The sequence below is a fragment of the Sciurus vulgaris genome (genome assembly GCF_902686455.1).
Source record: "Sciurus vulgaris genome assembly, chromosome: 11".
Lineage (NCBI taxonomy): Eukaryota > Metazoa > Chordata > Mammalia > Rodentia > Sciuridae > Sciurus > Sciurus vulgaris.
In genome coordinates, this window is record NC_136472.1 from 7,961,506 (window position 1) to 7,981,136 (window position 19,631).

Below are 19,631 nucleotides of genomic sequence, written 5' to 3' on the forward strand. Positions count from 1 at the left end.
ATTAGTGGAACGCAGGAAAGCCCAACTCTTTCTGTATTTTGTGACCAGGGCAGCTCCTTACTCTTTCTGGGTCTTGGTTTCTTTATCTATAAAATGGGAGGAAATGAAGAAGGAGTTTGGGTTGGTCCTTCCAGCACTGACATTCTATGCATGTGGAAAGCTGTCCTTGAAGCCATGAGGGCTTTGAAAACTTGGCTGAGCCTAAACTTGGAAGTCCCACAGTCCTGACTTGTGTACCTCACTTAGTGAACAACTCTTAGTCTCAGTTTTCCCATCTGTAAAATAGGGAGGGTGATGGTACCTACCTCCCCAGCATATTTGGCCAGGACCTCTATTTAGCAGACCTTTGACATGCTCCAAGGCTGGTGACACACAGTCCCAGAACAGTAATGGTAGTCAAGAAGTTGGCGTTTAGCAGACCTCAGGACTCCTGAGTCCTACTGCAGGTCCCTACTGCTTGTAAGAGCGCTGAATTAAAAACCGGTGCTTGCTCCTGAAATGATCCTGAGTAATGCAATTGTACCGCGTTGTATTTGTGAGCAGATCAGAGCATCACCTTGATTATTGCAAATCACCATTTTAGTAACCTTGGTTTGACATTTATTCACTTTTTACAATAACTGGAGCCTTAAAACAATGTCAGTGGAGGGGCCCCAAGTGAAGCCTTGAGTGGCGGTAGGGATGGTTCCTGGCATAGAAGTAAACACCCAGAAAATCATCATCATCATTATCATCCATCACATTAGTTATTCACTTCAGTTTCCAGACAGCTTTCACCTTCGCCGTCCCATTATATGAAAGCAGAAAGCGAGGTCAGGCCAGGCTGGGAGAAGGCTGGGGGCGCAGGCGCGGCGCCAGCAGCCGGCTCTGGGTCGGCACTCTGGGCTGGACGGGGCGGGGCGCGCGGCTCCCGGCAGGTGCGTAAATCCGCGGGGGAATCCTCGGCTCCACCTGGGCGCGGCGAGGAAATTGCACCATGTATGGGCAGCTACGTCAGAGGGGGCGGGCCCGCCGCGGTGGCTGGGGGACGCCAAAGCAGCCCCTTTTCCCAAGTAAAGTAGGCTGTTGACTGTAGGAGGGGTGGAAAAGTTAGGCGCCGACCGGCAAAAGGCGGCGCGTCTGGAGAGGTGGGGCCAGGAGGTGACCTGCGCCGCCTCGAAACGCCCCCACCCCCCGCGGTCGAAGTGGTTCCGCCCGAGAACTTTTCATTCATAAAAAGAAAAGACTCTGCGAGGCGCGAGTGAGTCAGAACCCCTGCCGCCGACGCGGACCCCACAGAGCAGCCAGCCCAGGGCATGTACCGAGACTTCGGGGAACCGGGACCGAGCTCCGGGGCCGGCAGCGCGTACGGCGGCCCCGCGCAGCCCCCCGCCGCGGCGCAGGCAGCAGCCCAGCAGGTGAGAGGCGCTTGAACCTGCGGTCCCGGCGGACAGCGCCTGGGGCGCCGGATCGATTCCGGTACACACCGGGCTCAGGCCGGGAACAGGAGGAGGGACCGGGCCTGGGGGTCAGGACCGAGGATCCTGCCCACTGTCTGCCTTGCAGGGGCCGATTTACCCCCACTGAGGGGAACGCGCGCTGCGTGCCGAACGGCGATCTGCGAACGCCCCTTCGTTCGCCCGCCCCTTCTCCCTCGCCGTCGCTCTGTCCCTCTGTCTCCGTTACCCTCTTTCTTTCCTATTTTTCACTGCTGATTTTTTGTTTTTGTCCCACCTGCCTCAGCCTGCCTTCAATAGGATCAGCCGAGCTCTCCATCTCGGGCTGAATTCCTGGGATCCCGGGGCTGGGCTGTGGGGAAATGCCCCGTCACAGGAGGCAGACGGGATTCATGAGAAATCAGCCTGGACAGAGTGGGAATCCTTGACTGCCTGTGACCCTCAGTGTGTCTATTTGTTCGTCCTCTACCGCGTTGCCAAATCACTATCCCTTTCTCTGCGTAGTGGACCCTGTGGGCCAGGCAGTGGAACAGAATGGGTTCCGGGAGAGGGGCTCTCCACCTCTATGCCCGACCAGGCAAATAGCGCAAGGTGCTGGGACTTGAGTGGGGACATGCAGCTGGCAACTCCTGCGTCCCCAACTCTAGGCACCGACGGCGCCCACCGCCCGCTGGGGAGACCCGGGAGGCTGCAGGTGCCCATTTCCTGTCGAGGGGCTATGAGCACGTGTCGCCAAGGGGAGGGAAGAGCAGAGTTCGTTCCGCCGACTCACGGCAGCCGAGTCACGGCGGCTGAGTCACCCCGGGGCGCCCCTCCCTTCCTGGCCTCGAGCGGCCCAGGCCAGGACACCTCTGGAGTAGGAGATGCCGCTGGCGGTGCCTTGAGCCCGGAACTAGGGTCACTGGACCCCTGGGTCCGCACGTCTGAGTTAAGGCCACCGTGGTCCGGACTTGCCTGAGCTGGTGGGGGCGCTTCCTGGACAGCTGTGCGCCCACACCCAGGGCCCAGCCTCAAGGCTGGAACCCACTTTTCTTCACAGATCCCCATCCCAACCCATTCCTCAGATTTCTGGCTTAACGGGCATGGTCACAGGCAACAGCTGGGGCGCTAATGTGGGCGCCTCCTGTGGTGGTGCGCTCCACCGCATTTACCATATTTCATGGACTCTAAAACCCATAGTTTAAAAAAAAATCATTATTTTGTGCCACTGAATTTTTAAACTGCCAACTAGTGATTTCAGAACTATTAAAGCTCTGCTGCTTAGCATCAATAAAATGCTCTAATCTTTACCTATGATAATATTTAAAATGAGGAAACTGAGACATATGGAAGTCTAATGAGTTGCCCAGAATCAGTCAATAAATGTCTGAGCTCAGAATTGGGACCAAATGAATCCAGAACAGTGGCTGTTGCCCATCACAGCCCCTCAGTGTTGGGCATCTGTCATCTGCCACCTACTAGACTCTGTGACACACATTCTCTCACCTGATTCTCACAGCCACACTGGGAGATAGGAGCTGTAATTCTCCTCTTTGTGCAAGTGGGTGCAGAAGTAAGTAAGAGCCCAGCCACTTGGGCTGAAATTCCATTTCCTACTTAGTGGCTATGTGTTTGTGGACAACTGTTCTCCTGTCTGAAAATGAAGACACAATTTTGCCAATTCTATGAGTCACCAGAACAGTGCTGGGCAGTTCACGCTTGCTAATTAGCTCTGATGGGGAAACAAAGGCCTGGAGAGGCTGTGTGACTGCCCAACGACACACAGTTAGTGAACAGGATTTGCTACCATCAGTTTCTTGATTGCCAAACTGTGCTCTTTCTGGTCTCCCAGAACTGATAACATGCATTGACAGTGGGCAGCAGTGTGGACTCTGTCCCCAGAAGCCCCTCAATCCACATAGTCCTCATCCCTGACCCTCCGTTTCTTATCCCTCAGAAGTTCCACCTTGTGCCAAGCATCAACACTGTGAGTGGCAGCCAGGAATTGCAGTGGATGGTTCAGCCACATTTCCTAGGACCCAGCAGCTACCCCAGACCTCTGACCTACCCTCAATACAGCCCCCCACAGCCCCGGCCAGGAGTCATCCGGACCCTTGGGCCACCTGCAGGGGTGCGTCGAAGGCCCTGTGAACAGGTGAGGAGTGGAGGTGTTCTGCTGGTCTGATTGCCTACAGGAGTGCTAGGGTGCAGGGGACAAGGTCTTGCAGGAAAGAAGAACACAGGCTTAGAAGAGGGAAGGTAGGGTCACTGGTGACTACTGCCCAAGACAGAGATGATAGGAGTCCAGGAGGAGGTCCAGAGACCACTCTTTGGTCTCTGGATCAGGGGTCGCTCCCCAGGGAGGGCAGCATGTTAGCCTGAAAAGAGGGTAAATTTTGCATAGGCAGAAGGGATGCAGGAGCAAAAACGGAGGGGAAAGAGTGTAAGGCTTGCATGTGGAAAGGCTGGAGGGTCTCCACTGCTGACAGACACAATGGGGTGGGCTTACACAATCTATACAGTTGGGTGAAAATGGGAACGAGAAGGTTTACTATTTTCTGGGTCTCAAGTTTTCCTATCTCATTTAACACTCACAAAAACACTCTTGGGGAGGTACTTGGGTTTTTATAATCTTCCAGGCAAGGAAATGAAGGCACAGAGAGGTAATCACTTGCCCAAGATCATATAAGTAGTAAGTAATGAAACAGAACTGGCTTCAGCCCCAGGTCTACACAACTTCAAAGTCAGATCCAGGCCACTGACCCACACTGCCTCACTGGGAGCTAACAGAAGGCTCAAGGCAGAGGGAACTAAGAGTTCTGGCTTCCCCTGAATAAATGAATGAGACATAGAGGGTCTTCAAAGACACGAATACTTTTTTCTTCGGAGGTATATGAGATAATAGTGAGGGGAGGTTTCCACATTTTAAGGTTTCCTCTGAAGACTGGGTAGAGGTTGGGAGGGTGGGTGGAACCCTGGGAGAGAAGTGATTGGCCATGGGTGTGTGTGACCACTCCTTTGTGACCAAATGGGGAAGGGAACTGGAGCATGAGCCACAGAGAAAGGCAAGAGTAACCCCTCCTGTGCTTCCTTCTTTCATCCCTATCCTGAGTGTGACCCTTTGATTCCTGGGTACTACTGGGTTGGGGCTGTGAGCTGTGAGTGGGGGCTTCCTCGGGGAGGAGGCCTCCACCAGTTGGCTTCTCACTCCTTGTGAATAGTGAGGGAATAGATAATAAGTCCTGCTCCAGAACATAAATACATTATTCATCCTCTCCGGGCTTCAGTTTCTTACAGGGGGAATTTGTTAAGAATATATGTAGGGACTGGGCATAGTGGCCCCTACTTGTAATCCCAGCAACTAGGGAGGCTGAGACAGGAGGGTCCCAAGTTCAAGGCCAGTGTGGGCAATTTAGTAAGATCCTGTCTCAAAATAAAAAATAAAAAGGGCTGGGAATGTAATTCAGTGGTAAAAAACACCCCTGGGGGCCCAGGCCTGGTGGTGCAAACCTGTAATCCCAGTGGCTTGGGAGGCTGGGGAAGGAGAATGGCAAAGCCAGCCTCAGCAAATTAGAGAGACCCTGAGTAATTCAACAAGACCCTGTCTCTAAATAAAATACAAAAAAGGGCTGGGGATGTGGCCTAGTGGTTAAGTGCTCTTGGGTTCAGTCCCTATACCAAAAAAAAGAACCAACCAAACAAACAAAAAAACAGGCCCCTGGGTTCAATCCCTAGTATAAAATGCATACATATCTACATATATACATACATATGCATGCTGGGGAATGTAGCTCAGTGGTACAGCACTTGCCTAGCATGCACCAGGCCCTGGGTTCAGTCCCTAGCTCCCAAGGAAAACAAATAAGCAAAGCCTGCAAATCTATATAAAGTGCTTAGATGGTACATTAAAGGCTTCAATAAAGAGCCTTCGGCAGCACTCATGAGCCCCCTAGCTCCAGAGTTCCTGCAGGAAGAGATTTGTTCTACCAGAAATCCAAAAGGACAAGGGTCCTGGGAACAGGATAATCCTGACCCAGGGACTCAGAAGGGGAAAGGTCACTTCTGGCTGGACTTCCTGGAGGCGAGGGCATCTTAGTTCAGTCCTGGGAGATGAGGAGGGAGGGTTAAGTTTTGGGTTAGGGAAGGGCATTTCGGGAGAGAAATGGGCACTAAAGCTAGGGGTGAGGACCTGCGCCTGAGTGTGGAGAACCAGGCCTAGTGTGGTGGTCCCTAAATCACAGCTTGAGGGTTGTTCCCCCGCACTACCGTGCCCTCCGCGGAGGGCGAATTCTGGTGGCGCGGGTCCGTCTCATGGTCGCCCCCATCCCCTCCCTTCAGATCAGCCCCGAGGAGGAGGAGCGCCGACGAGTGAGGCGCGAGCGGAACAAGCTGGCGGCAGCCAAGTGCAGGAATCGCAGGAAGGAACTGACCGACTTCCTGCAGGCGGTGAGCACTGGCCCGTGCGGGGGGCGCCCAGGCCCCAGCCCATCCAGCCGCAAAGGGACCCCGGTCCCAGGATTCCGCGGGACCCAGTACATTAGCCTCTATGCCCCATCCTAGCTCCTTGTCCTGCGAAAAGGACAAGGAAAAGGTGATTAAAAATTCTTCGCAGCGCTCCTCTCAGCAGAGCCCATCTAAAGCCAGCTGACAATTTCCAAAGCCCTGGGCCTGATGGGAGCCTTGCCCATGCCCGTTTTCTCCCAGGGGCTTATGGGAGTTGCAGTCCAGATTTACAGGGAACTTCCAAACTCCCACTCTCTCCCATCGGGAGGCCTTGGGGTCCTCAGTGCTTATCTTCCCACTCTTCTCCTGACCCTCTGTAGGAGACTGACAAACTGGAGGATGAGAAATCCGGGCTGCAGCGAGAGATTGAAGAGCTACAGAAGCAGAAGGAGCGTCTGGAGCTGGTGCTGGAAGCCCACCGTCCCATCTGCAAAATCCCAGAGGGAGACAAGGAGAGGGATACAGGCGGTACCAGCAGTACAGGGGGCACCAGCGGCTCACCAGTCCCCTGCCGCCCTGTACCTTGCATCTCCCTTTCCCCAGGGCCTGTGCTTGAACCTGAGGCCTTGCACACCCCCACACTCATGACTACACCCTCTCTGACCCCTTTTACCCCAAGTCTGGTCTTCACCTATCCCAGCACCCCTGAGCCCTGTGCTTCAGCTCATCGAAAGAGTAGCAGTAGCAGTGGGGACCCATCTTCTGACCCCCTGGGCTCCCCAACCCTCCTCGCTTTGTGAAGCACCCAGTGCCACCCCCTGCAGGTGCTATCCTAGTCAACATCTCCCTGTTTCCCCATCAGTCCAGCTGGCCTGGACCATATCCCATGCCCAATACCAGCAGGTTCTTCTCCACCCAGATGAGACTGAGCATATTTTGCTTTGCAGTAGAGCCAGCTTGGAGCCACCAAAGCTGCCCACTGTTTCTCTAGAGCTGGCCTCTCCATCACAAATTGCACTAAATTAGAGACAAAATATTTCCCATTTATGACAGAAAAATCCTGGTAGCTCAAAGACTTTGTAGAACTCTAACCCCTTCCAGACCACTCCTTCTATACTGCATTACCCTGTGATCCATCCAACCATACCCTGACAGAAGGTGCTGTTTTACCAGCCTAGAACACTAATTCACCCAATCCCACCAGCAGCTCCAGGTGATTGGACCAGAGCACTCTGCCAGCCCCTCCTGAATGGCACAGCTCAGGAGATGTCAGAGGCTTCTGTGATGAACTGAATTGCAGCCCCAGCTCTGAGAAGCCCTTAGCTCCAGGGAATCCAAGCCTCCCAGAGAGGGCAGCTATTTATTTTCCTAAAGAGAGTATTTTTATACAAACCTGCCAAAATGGAATAAAAGGCCTGAAGCTTTGGTTTGGGTGTCTGGTTGGATCCAGACGCTTTTAAAGAGACAATTTGGACTCATATGAGTTATAGGTTCTGGTCTCAGCTCATGACTCACCGCAGTGACTTTGGTCATATTCTTTGATACTCTTGGCCCTCAATTGTCTGACAAATACAATGCATATGTAGGGGGCTACATATGCTCTGCCTCATCTCCGGGACCAAGAGGTGAGAATGCTGTGGGGTGAAAGCGAAGATGATCAGTTCTCCCCCTGGAGGCCCACAGTGCTCCTGCGTGTACCACAGGGGGCGCTATTATGCCCCTTCCACTCTCCGAGGAGGCGGACAGTGGATTCGAGGTCCCAAACACCTGCTTCCTGCCCCATTGTCTTGGACAGGAAGGAGCCGGGAAGGGAGCTGGAGCCACTTCAGCGGTCTGATTAAGGCCTGTCCGGGCTCTCAACGGGGGGAGACAGTACCTTACGACCTTTCTGCATCCCACCCCAGTCGATCCCCAGTAATGGGGGAAGTTCTGAAGCAGTCCCTCCGGTAGGAATGATACCCCGTCTTAGCGTTCCCTCCCTCACCCCAACCCCGGCGAGTCCCAGTCAGACGCTGTCCAGGCTTCAGGCTCCGCTTCCGTCCGAGTTTATTAGTTCCCACCCAACCCCCAGCAAGTCCCTCCGCTCCAGCCAGTCCCCCTGCTGCCCCGCCAGCGAGAGCGAGGGGCCTTCCTCAATGCCAGGGATTCTTAGTCCATGCCAGCGGCCCCTGGTACGCTGCCGAAGCGACGTCGAGGTCCGGAGATCCACAGCAGTCCTGGCGCTCAGGGGGCAATCCCGGCGGGCGTCGGCGAAGAAGCAGTGCCCTCAGTCATCGGGGGAGCAGGCCAGTGGCAACTGATCAGGACTGCCCACGCTGCCAGTGCTGGAACTCCCGTCGCCCAGGTCGCGGGGCCCGCAAGGGGGCAGGGCTAGCTCTGGTGTCGGCCCGGCGCCTGAGCCCCCCGCGCCGCCCGGGCCGCCGCGGGGGCCCCACTCCTCGCCCAGCGCCAGGCAGAGCTCCTTAAGCGCCAGGTTCTCCCGCAGCAGCTCCTCCTGTCGGCTTTCCAGCTCGGCTAGCTTCTGCCAACAGCCGCCCAGGTCCTCCCGTACCGCCCGGGATGCTTGGGTCCCGAAGAGCTGCCACTGGCGTGCGGCGCGGCGCCCGCGCTGCCGCTCCGAGTCCAGGAAGCAGCAGAGGTCGCGCAGCTCCCGGTTCTCGGCCTGCAGGCGCCGATTGAGCTGCTTGAGCTCGCGAATCTCGCCCAGGTGACCCTGCAGCTGCCGATTCACCTCCTGCATGAGGCGACCGCGCTGCACCAGTGCCGCCAGGCGCGCCGCCTCCTCTCGCCGCAGTCGCCGCACCAGCTCCTCCTTGCCCAGTGCCGCCATCTCCTCGTCCGTCAGCTCCTCCAGGCCGCCTGCTTCGGCCTCCATGGCTGGTCAGGACGCTGGAGCATCGCCCGCCCGCCGCCGCGGCCCAGGAGCCCGACGTTGGGACTGGCGCCGCTCTGCCTCAGGCTGGGGCTCGGGCTCCGCGGGCGGCCAGCAGTGGTGGAGGTAGCGTAGGCTGCAGCAGCCACCCGGGGGTGGGCACGCGGCGGGGCGCGCGCCGAGGCGGGGCCGCGTGACGGTACCAGAGGACAACCAATCCGGGAAGCCTCCCCGGAAACGGGCGGGGCCTGGGCGCCGAGCGCCTCTTCCCCGCCCACTCCGACCCGAGGGATCACGACCCTGGCGCCAGTCTTAACTCAATTTGGAGCGGCTCGGTGTTTCCAAGTTCCAGATCTCCTCAAGCCGGAGCCTAAGCCTCTCAGCTTCATCTGAGAACCAAGGTTCGGGCGACCGCTCCTGACTCCTGCCCAACCCGCGACGGAAACCTGAGAGAGAGTTTTCCAGTCTCTCCTACGTTCTGTGGAATTCTAGTCTTGGCTCACTATAAGCATCACTCCCAGCTACTCCGGATCCTGAGTTCAAATGTCCTGGCTTCATTATCAGTCTACCATTCCTCCCAGGGAATTGGCCATCCAAGGGATTCGTTTATTCAATAAACCTTTATTGTGTGTAAAGCCCACGCAAAAATAAACGTGACCAAGATCCTGACCTCGACCTCAGAGTCCACAATCTGGTGGAGGAAACAGGCTGTGCTTAACAACAAGCAAGATGTTGGAGGAGGGCTGGGAGTGTAGCTCAGTGGTAGAGCGCTTACCTAGCATGCCCAAGGTCCTGTGTTCATTCCCAGTGCCAAAAAAGAAGAAAGACTGGGCATGGTGGCGCATGCCAGTAATCCCAGGGGCTCGGGAGGCTGAGGCAGAAGGATTGTGAATTCAAAGCCAGCCTGAGCAACTTTGCTGAGGCATTAAGAAATTTAGCAAGACCCTGTCTCAAAATAAAAATATAAAAAGTGCTGGGATGTGATTAAGTGATTAAGCTCCCCTGGGTTAAATCCCCATTACGAAAAAGAAAAAGGAGTGTCCGAGTACAGTCTAGAGGATTCCCAAAAGAGTTCTCCGAAGAGGTGATATGCAATTTGACCCTGAAAGATGGAACAGGACTTTGCTAAGTAAAGAGAGAACTATGTGAGGAAGAGAAAATAGCGTGGTGAAGACACTGATGCTAAAAACAGCCTAGCTGCTTTGGGAACAATCAGAGTAGCTGTTTTTTGAAGGACAGATGTGTGTAAAAAGTGGTAAAACAGGATTCAAGAGTAGGTGGAAGCCAGATTTTTCTTTCTTCCTTCCTTTCTTCCTTCCTCCCTCCCTCCCTCCCTCCCTCCCCTCTTTTTCCAATACTGGGGATTGAATCCAGGAGTGTTTTACCTCTGAAATACATCCCCCAACCTCTTCTAATTTTATTTATTTATTTTTTAAATTTTGAGACAACGTCTCTAAAATTTCCCAGGCTGACCTCCAATTTGCAATTTTCCTGCCTCATCCTGAATCCCTGGGATTACAGGCATTCACTACCACACTCTGCTAAGATTCTTAAGAGATTTCAATAGTAGAATGGAGAGTTTCCAAAGGCCAGCAAGGATTTAAAACAGGAGAGTAAATTTTAAAATACGCACTTTAAAAAGAGTGTTCAGGGCTGGGGAGATAGCTCAGTCGGTAGAGTGCTTGCCTTGCAAGCATGAGGCCCTGGGTTTGATCCCCAGCACCGCCAAAAAATAAAAATAAAGATTGTTCATGCGACTCTGTGTGGGATGGACCTGCAGGGAGATTAGTAACACTGTGTCAATGAACAAGGAGAACTAGGCAGACCGGGCTGGGCTGTGTCAATGGAGTTGGAGAGGACGAAACAGATACTAAAGATACTCAGGAGGCAAATGTGAGGAGAAAGGAATCTGGGAGAAAGCCCAGGTTTCTAGCGTGAGAACTGGTGGATATTGGGGCTGGCACTGAGGGAAGCAGGAAAGAGATCTGGGGAGAGCAAAATGTCTGTCTAGAATGTGTTGAGCTTTTGAGGAGGTTATTGGTAAGACAGCACGGAGAGATTTAGCAGATAGGCAGCCCTGTGGATGCCGGCTCCAGAAGAGGCCAGTAAGAGGTCATTAGTTCGTGTAAGGATTGTGGTTAAAACCACGGTGGGAGTAGTGCCCTGTGCCCAGGAGGTGCTCATTTGCAGGATGGACAAGAGGGACCCTCAGCAAGAGCCCTTGGAAGTAGGACCCCACACCCATTTTACAGAGAAGAGACTTCGGATAGACCCCTGGGAAACCTCTTAAGTTTAGCAAGCAGGTCAAAGTTGAGAGGCCCCTAAGGGGGCAGAGAAAGTGGGAGGAAGTGAGGGGAGAAACTGTGGGGCAGGAGAGACTAGCGGGAGGCACTTAGGATGCCCTTCTGAAACAGTCTGGACCTGCAGAGTAGGGAGAGTGGGAGATCTGGGATGAACGCCGCTCGGTACAAGGAGCGGCTACTCCACGGACGAGCTTCCGCTTCTTCCCCACTGTCCCCGCCCCCATCGCCTCCATTCCGGAAGTGGTCCTTCACTGGCTCCGGGTGCTCGGAGCGTAATCTCGGAGCTCCCGGAAGTGGCCCGGCAGCCGCGCGCCGGGCCCGGGCAGACCCTGCTCCTGCTCGGGGCGCCCCGGGCCCGGGCGTCGCCATGACCAGCGAACTGGACATCTTCGTGGGGAACACGACCCTTATCGACGAGGACGTGTACCGCCTCTGGTTGGATGGTTATTCAGGTCTGTGGGGGTCCTTCTGGGGAGCCGGTGGGGCTAAGCAGTTGTTTTGAATGAAAGAGGGGGCGGGGCCAGGGCTCGGGCATTCTTTAGGGAAATGAGCAGCCGGCTTGGAAAGAGGCGTGTAGAAGGGTTGGGGCTGGCATCCCTGAAGGGACTCAGGGGTCAGGGGGCTGAGTCTTGATGACAGCACCCATTCCCCAGTGAGCGACGCTGTGGCTCTGAGAGTGCGTTCAGGAATCTTGGAGCAGACGGGGGCCACCGCGGCGGTGCTGCAGAGCGACACTATGGACCACTACCGCACCTTCCACATGCTTGAGCGCCTGCTGCACGCACCGCCCAAGCTACTGCACCAACTCATCTTCCAGATTCCGCCCTCCCGGCAGGCGTTGCTCATTGAGAGGTGCTCACCTGTTGGATAATGGGGAAGCCAACCAGTCTGATTATATAACCATTTTGCAGGCTGAAACCGAGGTCCGGGAGGGACGGGACTTACCTAGGAACTAAGAAAGTTGAAAGAAGAGGTCAGCCCCAGGGTCAGCCCTGCCGGGTCCCCCTTTTCCCTCCTTTATGAAGAGTCAGTAGTGTCTTCTTGCCTCCACAAGATACTATGCCTTTGATGAGGCCTTTGTTCGGGAGGTCCTGGGCAAGAAGCTGTCCAAAGGCACCAAGAAAGACCTGGATGACATCAGCACCAAAACAGGCATCACCCTCAAGAGCTGTCGGAGACAGGTGGGCACTGCACTCACAGTCCATTTTCAGTCCACCCCTTTATTCCATCCGTTTAGCTACTGCCCCAACTCCAGCCTCTGATTGTGGCAGCAGCTTCATGCCTAGTCTCTTCTCCCCCACTTTTTGTTCTTTCTAAGCCATCCCCTCTTTTATGGCAAGGGTCACCTTTCATAGTGATACAACTCCTTGTGGATAAGGGTTGTGTTCCCTGAAGATGTCCAGTTTGCTGGTCATGGCGACGCCTGGGCCCCTGAGAAGGAGCAGGAGCAAATCTGACCTTGGCTCCTCCCCTCATAATTTCCCCTCATAAATTTTCATTGGCTTCTGTTGCCTCCTGGGTAGAAGCTACACTCCTGGCCTTTAATCTTCAGCCTCTCCTGCTCCCTGCAGACCTCTGGGCTTTCATCTCTCCATTCCCAGTATGTCTTATGTTCATGTTGCTTTTGCCTGGAAGGTACTGTTCTTGACCTTATCTGTCCCCCTGAAATTCAAGTCTTGCCCACAAGACTTTGTGGCAGTGTCAGGGAGAAGTGACTCTTTAGAGCCTTTGATGCCTTCTATGCCTCCCCTGAGCTCCCCAAGTATGGCTTGGCATTTGCACATTTTGAATTACTAGGACTTAGTCAGGAAAGTCTGTTCCTGTTTAATCTCCTGAAGACTTGAGAGAACATGGTGATACTAAAATGGGCTTACATTTAGAGATAGGAGTGAGTAAGGGCTGGGGTGCAGCTCAGTGGTAGAGCACTGGCCTCACATGCACAAGGCCCTGATTCCATCCCCAGCACCACCAAAAAGAAAAAAAAGTGAGTAAGTATTAATTATCCAAGGCAAGATGATAGAAGCTGACAAACACTTGTTGAATTGATAATAGGTACTAATAACTAGTAGTTTGTTGAAGAACTGGCAAGTGCTAAATCAGCATCTGCCAACTGGATAGGTGGATAGGAGAGGGAGGGATGTTCATGAAGCTGTTCATTGGGTGAGCACATTCTAACCAATCTCCCTTCTCCCTAAATGCCCTATAGTTTGACAACTTCAAGCGAGTTTTCAAAGTGGTGGAGGAAATGCGGGGCTCCCTGGTGGATAACATCCAGCAACACTTCCTCCTCTCCGACCGGTTGGCCAGGTGAGGGGCTGGCCATCTGCCCTCCTGCACACACTTTCTCTGGGCTCTGAGGCTGACCCACTTTGTTCACCTCAACTTCTTTCACCTCCTAGCTTTACTTGGGGTATGGCTATCCCACTTCTGGTCTGTACTTTGGATCAGACTGACCTGGATTCAAATCCCAGTTGTGCCATTTTGCATCTGGGCTGATGTGAGGTGGCACATTAAGGCACTTAGGAAGTGCTCAGTAATGGTAGCTGCTGCCCTTGTGGTCTTCCACAATATCCCTTAGTAAACCTGGGCTGAAAGCTTCTCTGTGCACAGATGAAGATGCCCACAGAGAAGTGACTTGAGACATTTCACACAGTGAGTTAGGACAGAAAGAGGCAGAGTTTGAATGCCCAACTGAGGTTGCAGGTGGGAGCTGGTTGCTAAGAAGGAATGTGTTTATTCAACAATAAACATTTATCTAGTAAGCTTCATGCTCAGGACACTGTTATAGGCTCTATGAAAAGGAATTTCAAGCACTGAGAGGACCTGCCTTCTCCTCCCTGCAGGGACTATGCAGCCATCGTCTTCTTTGCCAACAACCGCTTTGAGACAGGGAAGAAAAAGCTACAGTATCTGAGCTTTGGTGACTTTGCTTTCTGTGCTGAGCTCATGATCCAGAACTGGACCCTTGGAGCAATTGGTGAGGCCCCCACTGACCCAGGTGCCTGACTGCTCTCAGCCCTCTCAGGGCCTGTTCCCACCTGCAGTTCCTCCAGCAGGCCCCCAGTTTCCAGCATCCTTTCATCTTCAGGCCCCCACCCAGGCCACCTCTGCTCATAGTCTGCTTTCCCCACACAAACCTTGTCTGCAGAGCAAGAGCCCACTGCTTCTACAACCTGAGGCCTGTCACTCCACCTCGGAGACCTCATTTTCTCTTCTGTTCCATGGGGTGCAATGAGGTGGTAGGCGAGGAATGCTCAGGATCTTATGGGGTGGGTTTATTACCCACTCCAACTCCCTTCATGGGCCTCACACAGACTCCCAGGTGGACGACATGGATGTGGACTTAGATAAGGAGTTTCTCCAGGACTTGAAGGAACTCAAGGTGCTAGTGGCTGATAAGGACCTTCTGGACTTGCACAAGAGGTGACCTTGGGAGTCCATGGGGCAGGGCCTGAAGTGGAGGCTGTGGTGGCTCTAGGCATGACCCTTTCTCCCTGTAGCCTGGTATGCACTGCCCTCCGGGGAAAGCTCAGCGTCTTTTCTGAGATGGAAGCCAACTTCAAGGTCTGTGGCCCTTTCCAGCCTCTCCCTTGGCATCTTCAGCCTCTGGTGCTCTACCCCTCCTGGCAACTTAGCTCCTGCCTGAGGCTAACTGGCAGGTGGCACTGCTGCTCCCTCTGCCTGCCTGTGAGGGGGGACAGGCTCACAAACTGAAGGGAACTGGTTGATTGAGGGAGGTGGATAGATTTTGGGAGGGGCCTCTCCCCTCTACCCCATAGCCTCTGTGCTCAGCTCCCTCTGGGCAGAAAGCAGAACTCCCAGGGTCCCTGCCCCACAGAACCTGTCTCGGGGGCTGGTGAATGTGGCTGCCAAGTTGACTCACAATAAGGATGTCAGAGACCTGTTTGTGGACCTCGTCGAGAAGGTGAGCTGTCCTTTCTGCCATTCTGGGATCCCTGGCCTACCCTGGCCCTGGGTGGTACTGGCTGTACTAAATGTTCTCTTGGACCCACAGTTTGTGGAACCTTGCCGCTCTGACCACTGGCCACTAAATGATGTGCGGCTCTTCCTGAATCAGTATTCAGCATCTGTTCACTCCCTGGATGGCTTCCGGTGAGAGACCCCCAGACCTTGTGTCTAGCTTGGCCTTGATCTAGCTATCTAGCTGGCCACCTGCCAGGGTTCACCCTCCTGCTGACTCACAGTTCCCTATCACGCTGCCCTGGGGTTTCCTCTTAGAATCTGTGTGACTTTGGGCAAATTGTCTGACCACTCCATGCCTCAGTTTCCTCACATATAAACTGAGGATAATCATTAGAAATATCACAAGAATTCATAAGAACGTGTTGGGTTTGGTGGCATATACCTGTAATCCCAGCTACCTGAGAGGCTAAGGCAGAAGGATTACAAGTTCAAGGCCAACCTGGGCAACTCAGCAAGACCCTGTCTCAATAAATTTAAAAAGGGGCCAGGGATATAATAATAGAAAAGCCCTAAGCAATCCCCAACACCCCCTGCCAAAAAAATAAAAAGGTATGAGGACTTGTTGCTGCTTTCATTACAGGCATCCGACCCTCTGGGACCGCTACATGGGCACCCTCCGTGGCTGCCTCCTGCGCCTTTATCATGACTGAGGCCCCTCTTCACCCTGTGCACACTGACAATAAAGTTGCCATGAGTTTGGAGACTGATCTTTGCTCCAGGGAGAGGAGCCTGGGGGTACATGTGCAGTGTGTACCTGAGTGTCATGGTGCTCACGTGTGAGGATCTGGTGTATGCCAGCCCTTCTGGGACTGGGGTGGGTCAGGAATACTGTCTGTTATTTCCCCACCTGCCATCTTCATGCCCCAGTGGAGTCTACCCAGGAGCCAGGAGTTTCGTCTTGGTTTATTCAGATCATAAGGAGAAGATTGGGAGGATAGGCAAAAACCTCAGGTAAGGGCAGCTGGCATGCAGGAGGGGCCAGTGGGCTGCTGACAGGTTCAGGGAGGGCAGGAGATTGGCCGCTTGGCTTGTTGTGCCACACGGGCTGTGAGTGGGTACTTGGTGATGCCGCAGGCATTGCTCCCTCGGTGCAGTCGGAAGTAGCCCTAGGAAGTTAGGAGTCAAGGCCAGAAGGTGGGGAAGGGCCTGTGCTACCCTGACCCCTCCTGCAGTGGGTCCTGCTCACCTCCTCGCCCCAGGTGTGCCCCCAGGAATTCTTCAGGATCCAGTAAGGGGTGGGGCGGCGAGGGTGGCCACGCAACGGGGAAGAGGCAGTTTGTGTCCCCTCCTCCACCTTGCTCTTGCCAAAACCAACCAGCAGGACAGAATGATCCACAACCCGGGGATCACAGGTGGTAGGCGTGGCCTTGATCACACCCTTCTGGTAATGCTGCAGAGGCAGAAAGGTTGAGTCTGAGCTCACCCACCGCATGTGCCCCTCCTCCCGTCCCCTACCCTACCCACCTGCAGTGGCTTCATGTTGATGGTCACTGTGATGGGGCCTTGGGTAGCTAGGTACCAGGCAATTGCTGGAGATGGAGGGTGCTGTCAGGTCGTGCCTGCCCTGGGGCTCCTGCTCTTGGCACAAGGGTGTCCCCTTCTCCCCCGATCCCCACCCCTCTATGGCCAGGTCTGTGTGCCTCCATCCTGGTCTCTATCCCTCATCCCCTCCCACCCCCGCCTGTCTCCACCCTGGCCGCACTCTGCTCGTTGTCCTGCAGCATGATGAAATCCTGGATCCAGGCCACTTTCTTGAACTTCTTGGCCAGGCACCTGTGGCTCCGGGTGTGCCCCTGGAATGGGTAGTCCTTTTCACTGGCCAGTCCACCTGAAGACAAGCAAGATAAGGGAGGAGCCTCGGCTCCTGGACCTCCTCTAGCCCTGTGCTTGGCCAGTGATGGGAATGCTTACTGTTGTTGAGGACGGTTATATATGCATCCCAGACGAAGCCACCCTTGCAGCCATCTCCACAGCGGCCACAGTCAAGCAGCTCTGGGGCAAAAAGGGACAGTGTGGCTGACCAGGCCCCTAATCCTCCCTCCCTCCCCTGTCACACATACCCTCTCCCAGCCATACCCTGCACAGAAACTTCCACAGGCTGCTGAAATGTGATGCCCCACAGGGCCTCGACGTTGCCCGCGGCAGCCATGGCCCAGCAGCAATTGCAGTTCCTCTAGCAGGTGGGAGAGCGGAGGACAGGGGGTGCTCAGGCCTCCCCTCCCTCCCACCCCTTGGGCTGGATAGGGATGAACTGGGTGAGGGCAGATACCTGGTTCCTGATAGAAGAGATGATGCCCTCTGCCTTCCGCCAGTCACAGGTTGGGGGCATCGGCTCCCCTGCCTCTTCAGACCCTACCTTTCTTCCCTTTCTTCCCATGCTGGGGCCCCCATCTGCCTTCCAGTGCCCATAGATCTGTCCAAACTCCTCCTCTGGGGGCAGACAGGGCCACAGAGAATAGTTTTGACCCCCTCTTTTCCACATTCTGCCCCTCCCACCCTAGCCATCCACATCCTTGGCCATTTGGATCCCTCAGAGGTGGCAAGATAGGGATACCAAGGCCTAGAGAGCCAAACTCTTCTCTGGTACATTCCCCTGCACCTGCTGCCTCTAGCCCCTGAGCTGGGTTGGACAGGTGGCAGAGTTACTGCCCTTGCACTCTGAGATTTGGGGCAGGCACCTTTTCAGGACCAGGTCTCTGGTCCTGAAAGTGGAAAGTCTGCTGTCTCTCTGCTCTACCAGTATACCCTATAAGAGATTCAGCTTTCCTATCCTCCATGTGTGTGCCCAGGAGGGTCCAGGTACCTGTGAGATCACTGAATGGAGTCACCCCAAACTCAGCTGTGCCCAAGTCCTCCTCCTGCAGTTGCTGAGCTATGGCCAGGTTGTGGGCAAAGATGTCCAGGCGGTGAGCATACTCTAGACAAAAGGGAGTTATCACAGCTGACTCCCAAGCCCCCTCGGAGGCAGGAAGTGGCCACTGGCTGGGCATGCTCTCACCCAGGTGGTCACTGACTCCTTTCCTGTAGCCCCACAGGCCCTACTGCAGACAATGGGCAAGGAAGTGGTTACCCAACCCACCTAGGGTTAGGACTTTCCCAAAGACAGTGAGGCGCATCTTCCTACCCTAGGGGACGCCTGGTGAGGGGCAGAGTGACTCAGAAGGGAAAGTAAGTGGCTGGAGACCGGCTTCCTGCCAGGCCACATCCGCCACCTCCTCTTCTCACCTCCAACCACAGGTCAAGAGCTGGAATAGGGTAGGGTGGGAGGATGGGGTCCAGGTACTCACCCCCTATGGTATCAGCCCCCTATGGAAGAGGAGACCCAGGAGAGAGAGTGCCAGAGCTTGGCTGTCAGCTTATGGGGGGAGAGAGGGAGCCCCTACCTTGGGGGCAAAATGGGTGTCCTTGGGTGTTTAATGAACACATGCCTAGATGGTGGTCCCTCCCCACTGCCTGGAATCACAGCAGAGCAGCTGCAAGGACTGGGGCAGATGCCCAACAGCTGCCATCTCCCCTCCAGGTTCATGGCAAAGGACGATCCTTCCTGTACGCGTACATGCATTTGGGAAACCAGGCAGTATAACCCCAGCCCTGCTGAAGTGAGTAGCCTGGGCCAAGCTTATCGGCCACAGTGAGCCTAAAGTTCTTCATCTATCTGGGGAGGCTGAACTGGAGATTTATCTGACCCAAAATACCTGCTGGGTTCGAGTAACTCCGGTTGAACTGAATCTGGAACAACTTGAAGACCTGTTTCAGCTCCAGAGGCCAGGGACCTAGGTCCTGGCAAGGAACCAAGCACAGGTGGAGAAGTCATTGCTGGGACCTCTCCAGGATTGGGTAGGGTGTCAGTGAATTAGACTTCTTTGTCTTCCTTTGTGAGCTCAGACACAAAAACCACCTTTCCAGTCTCTGTCACTCCCTCTGAGAAATGGGAATGACAAGCCTGGTCCATGTACCATTCCTTCCTTCTTCCCTTCCCTTCCCATTCTTTTGATTAAAGCAGGTGAGCTTTACCACTGAGCCACATCCCCAGTTCTTTTTATTTTATTTTGAGACAGGGTCTCCCTAAGTTGTTGAGGGTCTCACTAAGTTGCTGAGATTGGCCTCAAACTTTTGATCCTCCTGCTTCAACTTTCCAAATTGCTGGAATTACACCATCTTGCCTGGCAACATGTCAGTTGTTTCTGAAGGGGTGACCCTGGACATGGTACTGGTAGCGAGGAGGGAATGGGAAACAAGTTGGAAGCACTTACCTGGGCTCCATGGGAGCCTGTGGTGCTTTGGGTTAGGCCTGCCATCAACAGGGCCAGGATGCCGGAGAGCCAGGCAGTCAAAGCCATGGTGGTGCAGCCCCAAGTGTGAGCACCGGCAGGAAGCTGTGCAGACCAAGCTGAGGGGGCGGAGCTGGAGAAACCACCCGGACAGCCTGGCGCGGGGTGGGGTAGAGGTAGACCCCTAGAGCACACAGCTGCCTCAGGCCTTCATGCTTTTGTCCCTCTATCTGCCTGGCTGTTCCCCACACCAACCCTTTTTCTTTATTCAACAGTGCTCTCGGCCACTGTTCTGGGCAAATCTAGGGATGCAGAGATGGATCTGAAGGAGACAGGGATAGAT

At 54.6% G+C, this 19,631-nt stretch overlaps 4 protein-coding genes across 5 annotated transcripts; 2 read left to right on the plus strand and 2 right to left on the minus strand.

Moving 5' to 3' along the window:
* Positions 1-1,016: 1,016 nt before the first annotated feature.
* FOSL1 (FOS like 1, AP-1 transcription factor subunit) lies at positions 1,017-7,283 on the plus strand. The gene is made up of 4 exons (XM_079103664.1): positions 1,017-1,397; positions 3,373-3,570; positions 5,754-5,861; positions 6,239-7,283. Exons 1-4 carry the CDS (start codon positions 1,296-1,298, stop codon positions 6,656-6,658), a joined length of 828 nt encoding a protein of 275 aa, XP_078959790.1. The 5' UTR covers positions 1,017-1,295; the 3' UTR covers positions 6,659-7,283.
* Positions 7,284-7,434: 151 nt separating this feature from the next.
* On the minus strand, positions 7,435-9,397 carry CCDC85B (coiled-coil domain containing 85B). Of its 2 annotated transcripts, XM_079103666.1 has the most exons (2): positions 8,676-9,397; positions 8,169-8,520 (listed from the first exon to the last, which is right to left on the minus strand). In XM_079103666.1, the coding sequence occupies exons 1-2, from the start codon at positions 8,731-8,733 to the stop codon at positions 8,321-8,323; spliced, it is 258 nt and encodes an 85-aa protein (XP_078959792.1). In that variant the 5' UTR covers positions 8,734-9,397; the 3' UTR covers positions 8,169-8,320. The 2 variants fall into 2 exon arrangements, with proteins under 2 accessions (XP_078959791.1, XP_078959792.1); XM_079103665.1 differs by having other exon boundaries at positions 7,435-9,349.
* A 1,909-nt stretch (positions 9,398-11,306) lies between these two features.
* On the plus strand, positions 11,307-15,718 carry FIBP (FGF1 intracellular binding protein). The gene is made up of 10 exons (XM_079104178.1): positions 11,307-11,485; positions 11,687-11,885; positions 12,088-12,214; positions 13,240-13,340; positions 13,877-14,010; positions 14,348-14,456; positions 14,534-14,597; positions 14,872-14,958; positions 15,049-15,146; positions 15,598-15,718. The coding sequence occupies exons 1-10, from the start codon at positions 11,401-11,403 to the stop codon at positions 15,665-15,667; spliced, it is 1,074 nt and encodes a 357-aa protein (XP_078960304.1). The 5' UTR covers positions 11,307-11,400; the 3' UTR covers positions 15,668-15,718.
* A 184-nt stretch (positions 15,719-15,902) lies between these two features.
* Positions 15,903-19,397, minus strand: CTSW (cathepsin W). The gene is made up of 10 exons (XM_079104179.1): positions 19,271-19,397; positions 18,713-18,797; positions 17,821-17,934; positions 17,287-17,447; positions 17,094-17,190; positions 16,929-17,009; positions 16,720-16,845; positions 16,482-16,546; positions 16,204-16,407; positions 15,903-16,123 (listed from the first exon to the last, which is right to left on the minus strand). Exons 1-10 carry the CDS (start codon positions 19,355-19,357, stop codon positions 16,016-16,018), a joined length of 1,128 nt encoding a protein of 375 aa, XP_078960305.1. The 5' UTR covers positions 19,358-19,397; the 3' UTR covers positions 15,903-16,015.
* Between the last annotated feature and the right edge of the window lie 234 nt (positions 19,398-19,631).

Bases quoted from the DNA above. Each gene is read 5' to 3' on its own strand.
- FOSL1 (XM_079103664.1), top strand. From the start codon at position 1,296: ATGTACCGAGACTTCGGGGAACCGGGACCGAGCTCCGGGGCCGGCAGC. The intron at 3,571-5,753 runs GTGAGGAGTGGA...CCCTCCCTTCAG, and splicing joins GTCGAAGGCCCTGTGAACAG to ATCAGCCCCGAGGAGGAGGA. The intron at 5,862-6,238 runs GTGAGCACTGGC...GACCCTCTGTAG, and splicing joins TGACCGACTTCCTGCAGGCG to GAGACTGACAAACTGGAGGA.
- CCDC85B (XM_079103665.1), bottom strand. From the start codon at position 8,733: ATGGAGGCCGAAGCAGGCGGCCTGGAGGAGCTGACGGACGAGGAGATG.
- FIBP (XM_079104178.1), top strand. From the start codon at position 11,401: ATGACCAGCGAACTGGACATCTTCGTGGGGAACACGACCCTTATCGAC. The intron at 12,215-13,239 runs GTGGGCACTGCA...AATGCCCTATAG, and splicing joins TCAAGAGCTGTCGGAGACAG to TTTGACAACTTCAAGCGAGT. The intron at 14,598-14,871 runs GTCTGTGGCCCT...CCTGCCCCACAG, and splicing joins AGATGGAAGCCAACTTCAAG to AACCTGTCTCGGGGGCTGGT.
- CTSW (XM_079104179.1), bottom strand. From the start codon at position 19,357: ATGGCTTTGACTGCCTGGCTCTCCGGCATCCTGGCCCTGTTGATGGCA. The intron at 17,448-17,820 runs GTACCTGGACCC...GTCTGCCCCCAG, and splicing joins TCCATTCAGTGATCTCACAG to AGGAGGAGTTTGGACAGATC. The intron at 16,408-16,481 runs GTGGGTAGGGTA...CTGCCTCTGCAG, and splicing joins TCAACATGAAGCCACTGCAG to CATTACCAGAAGGGTGTGAT.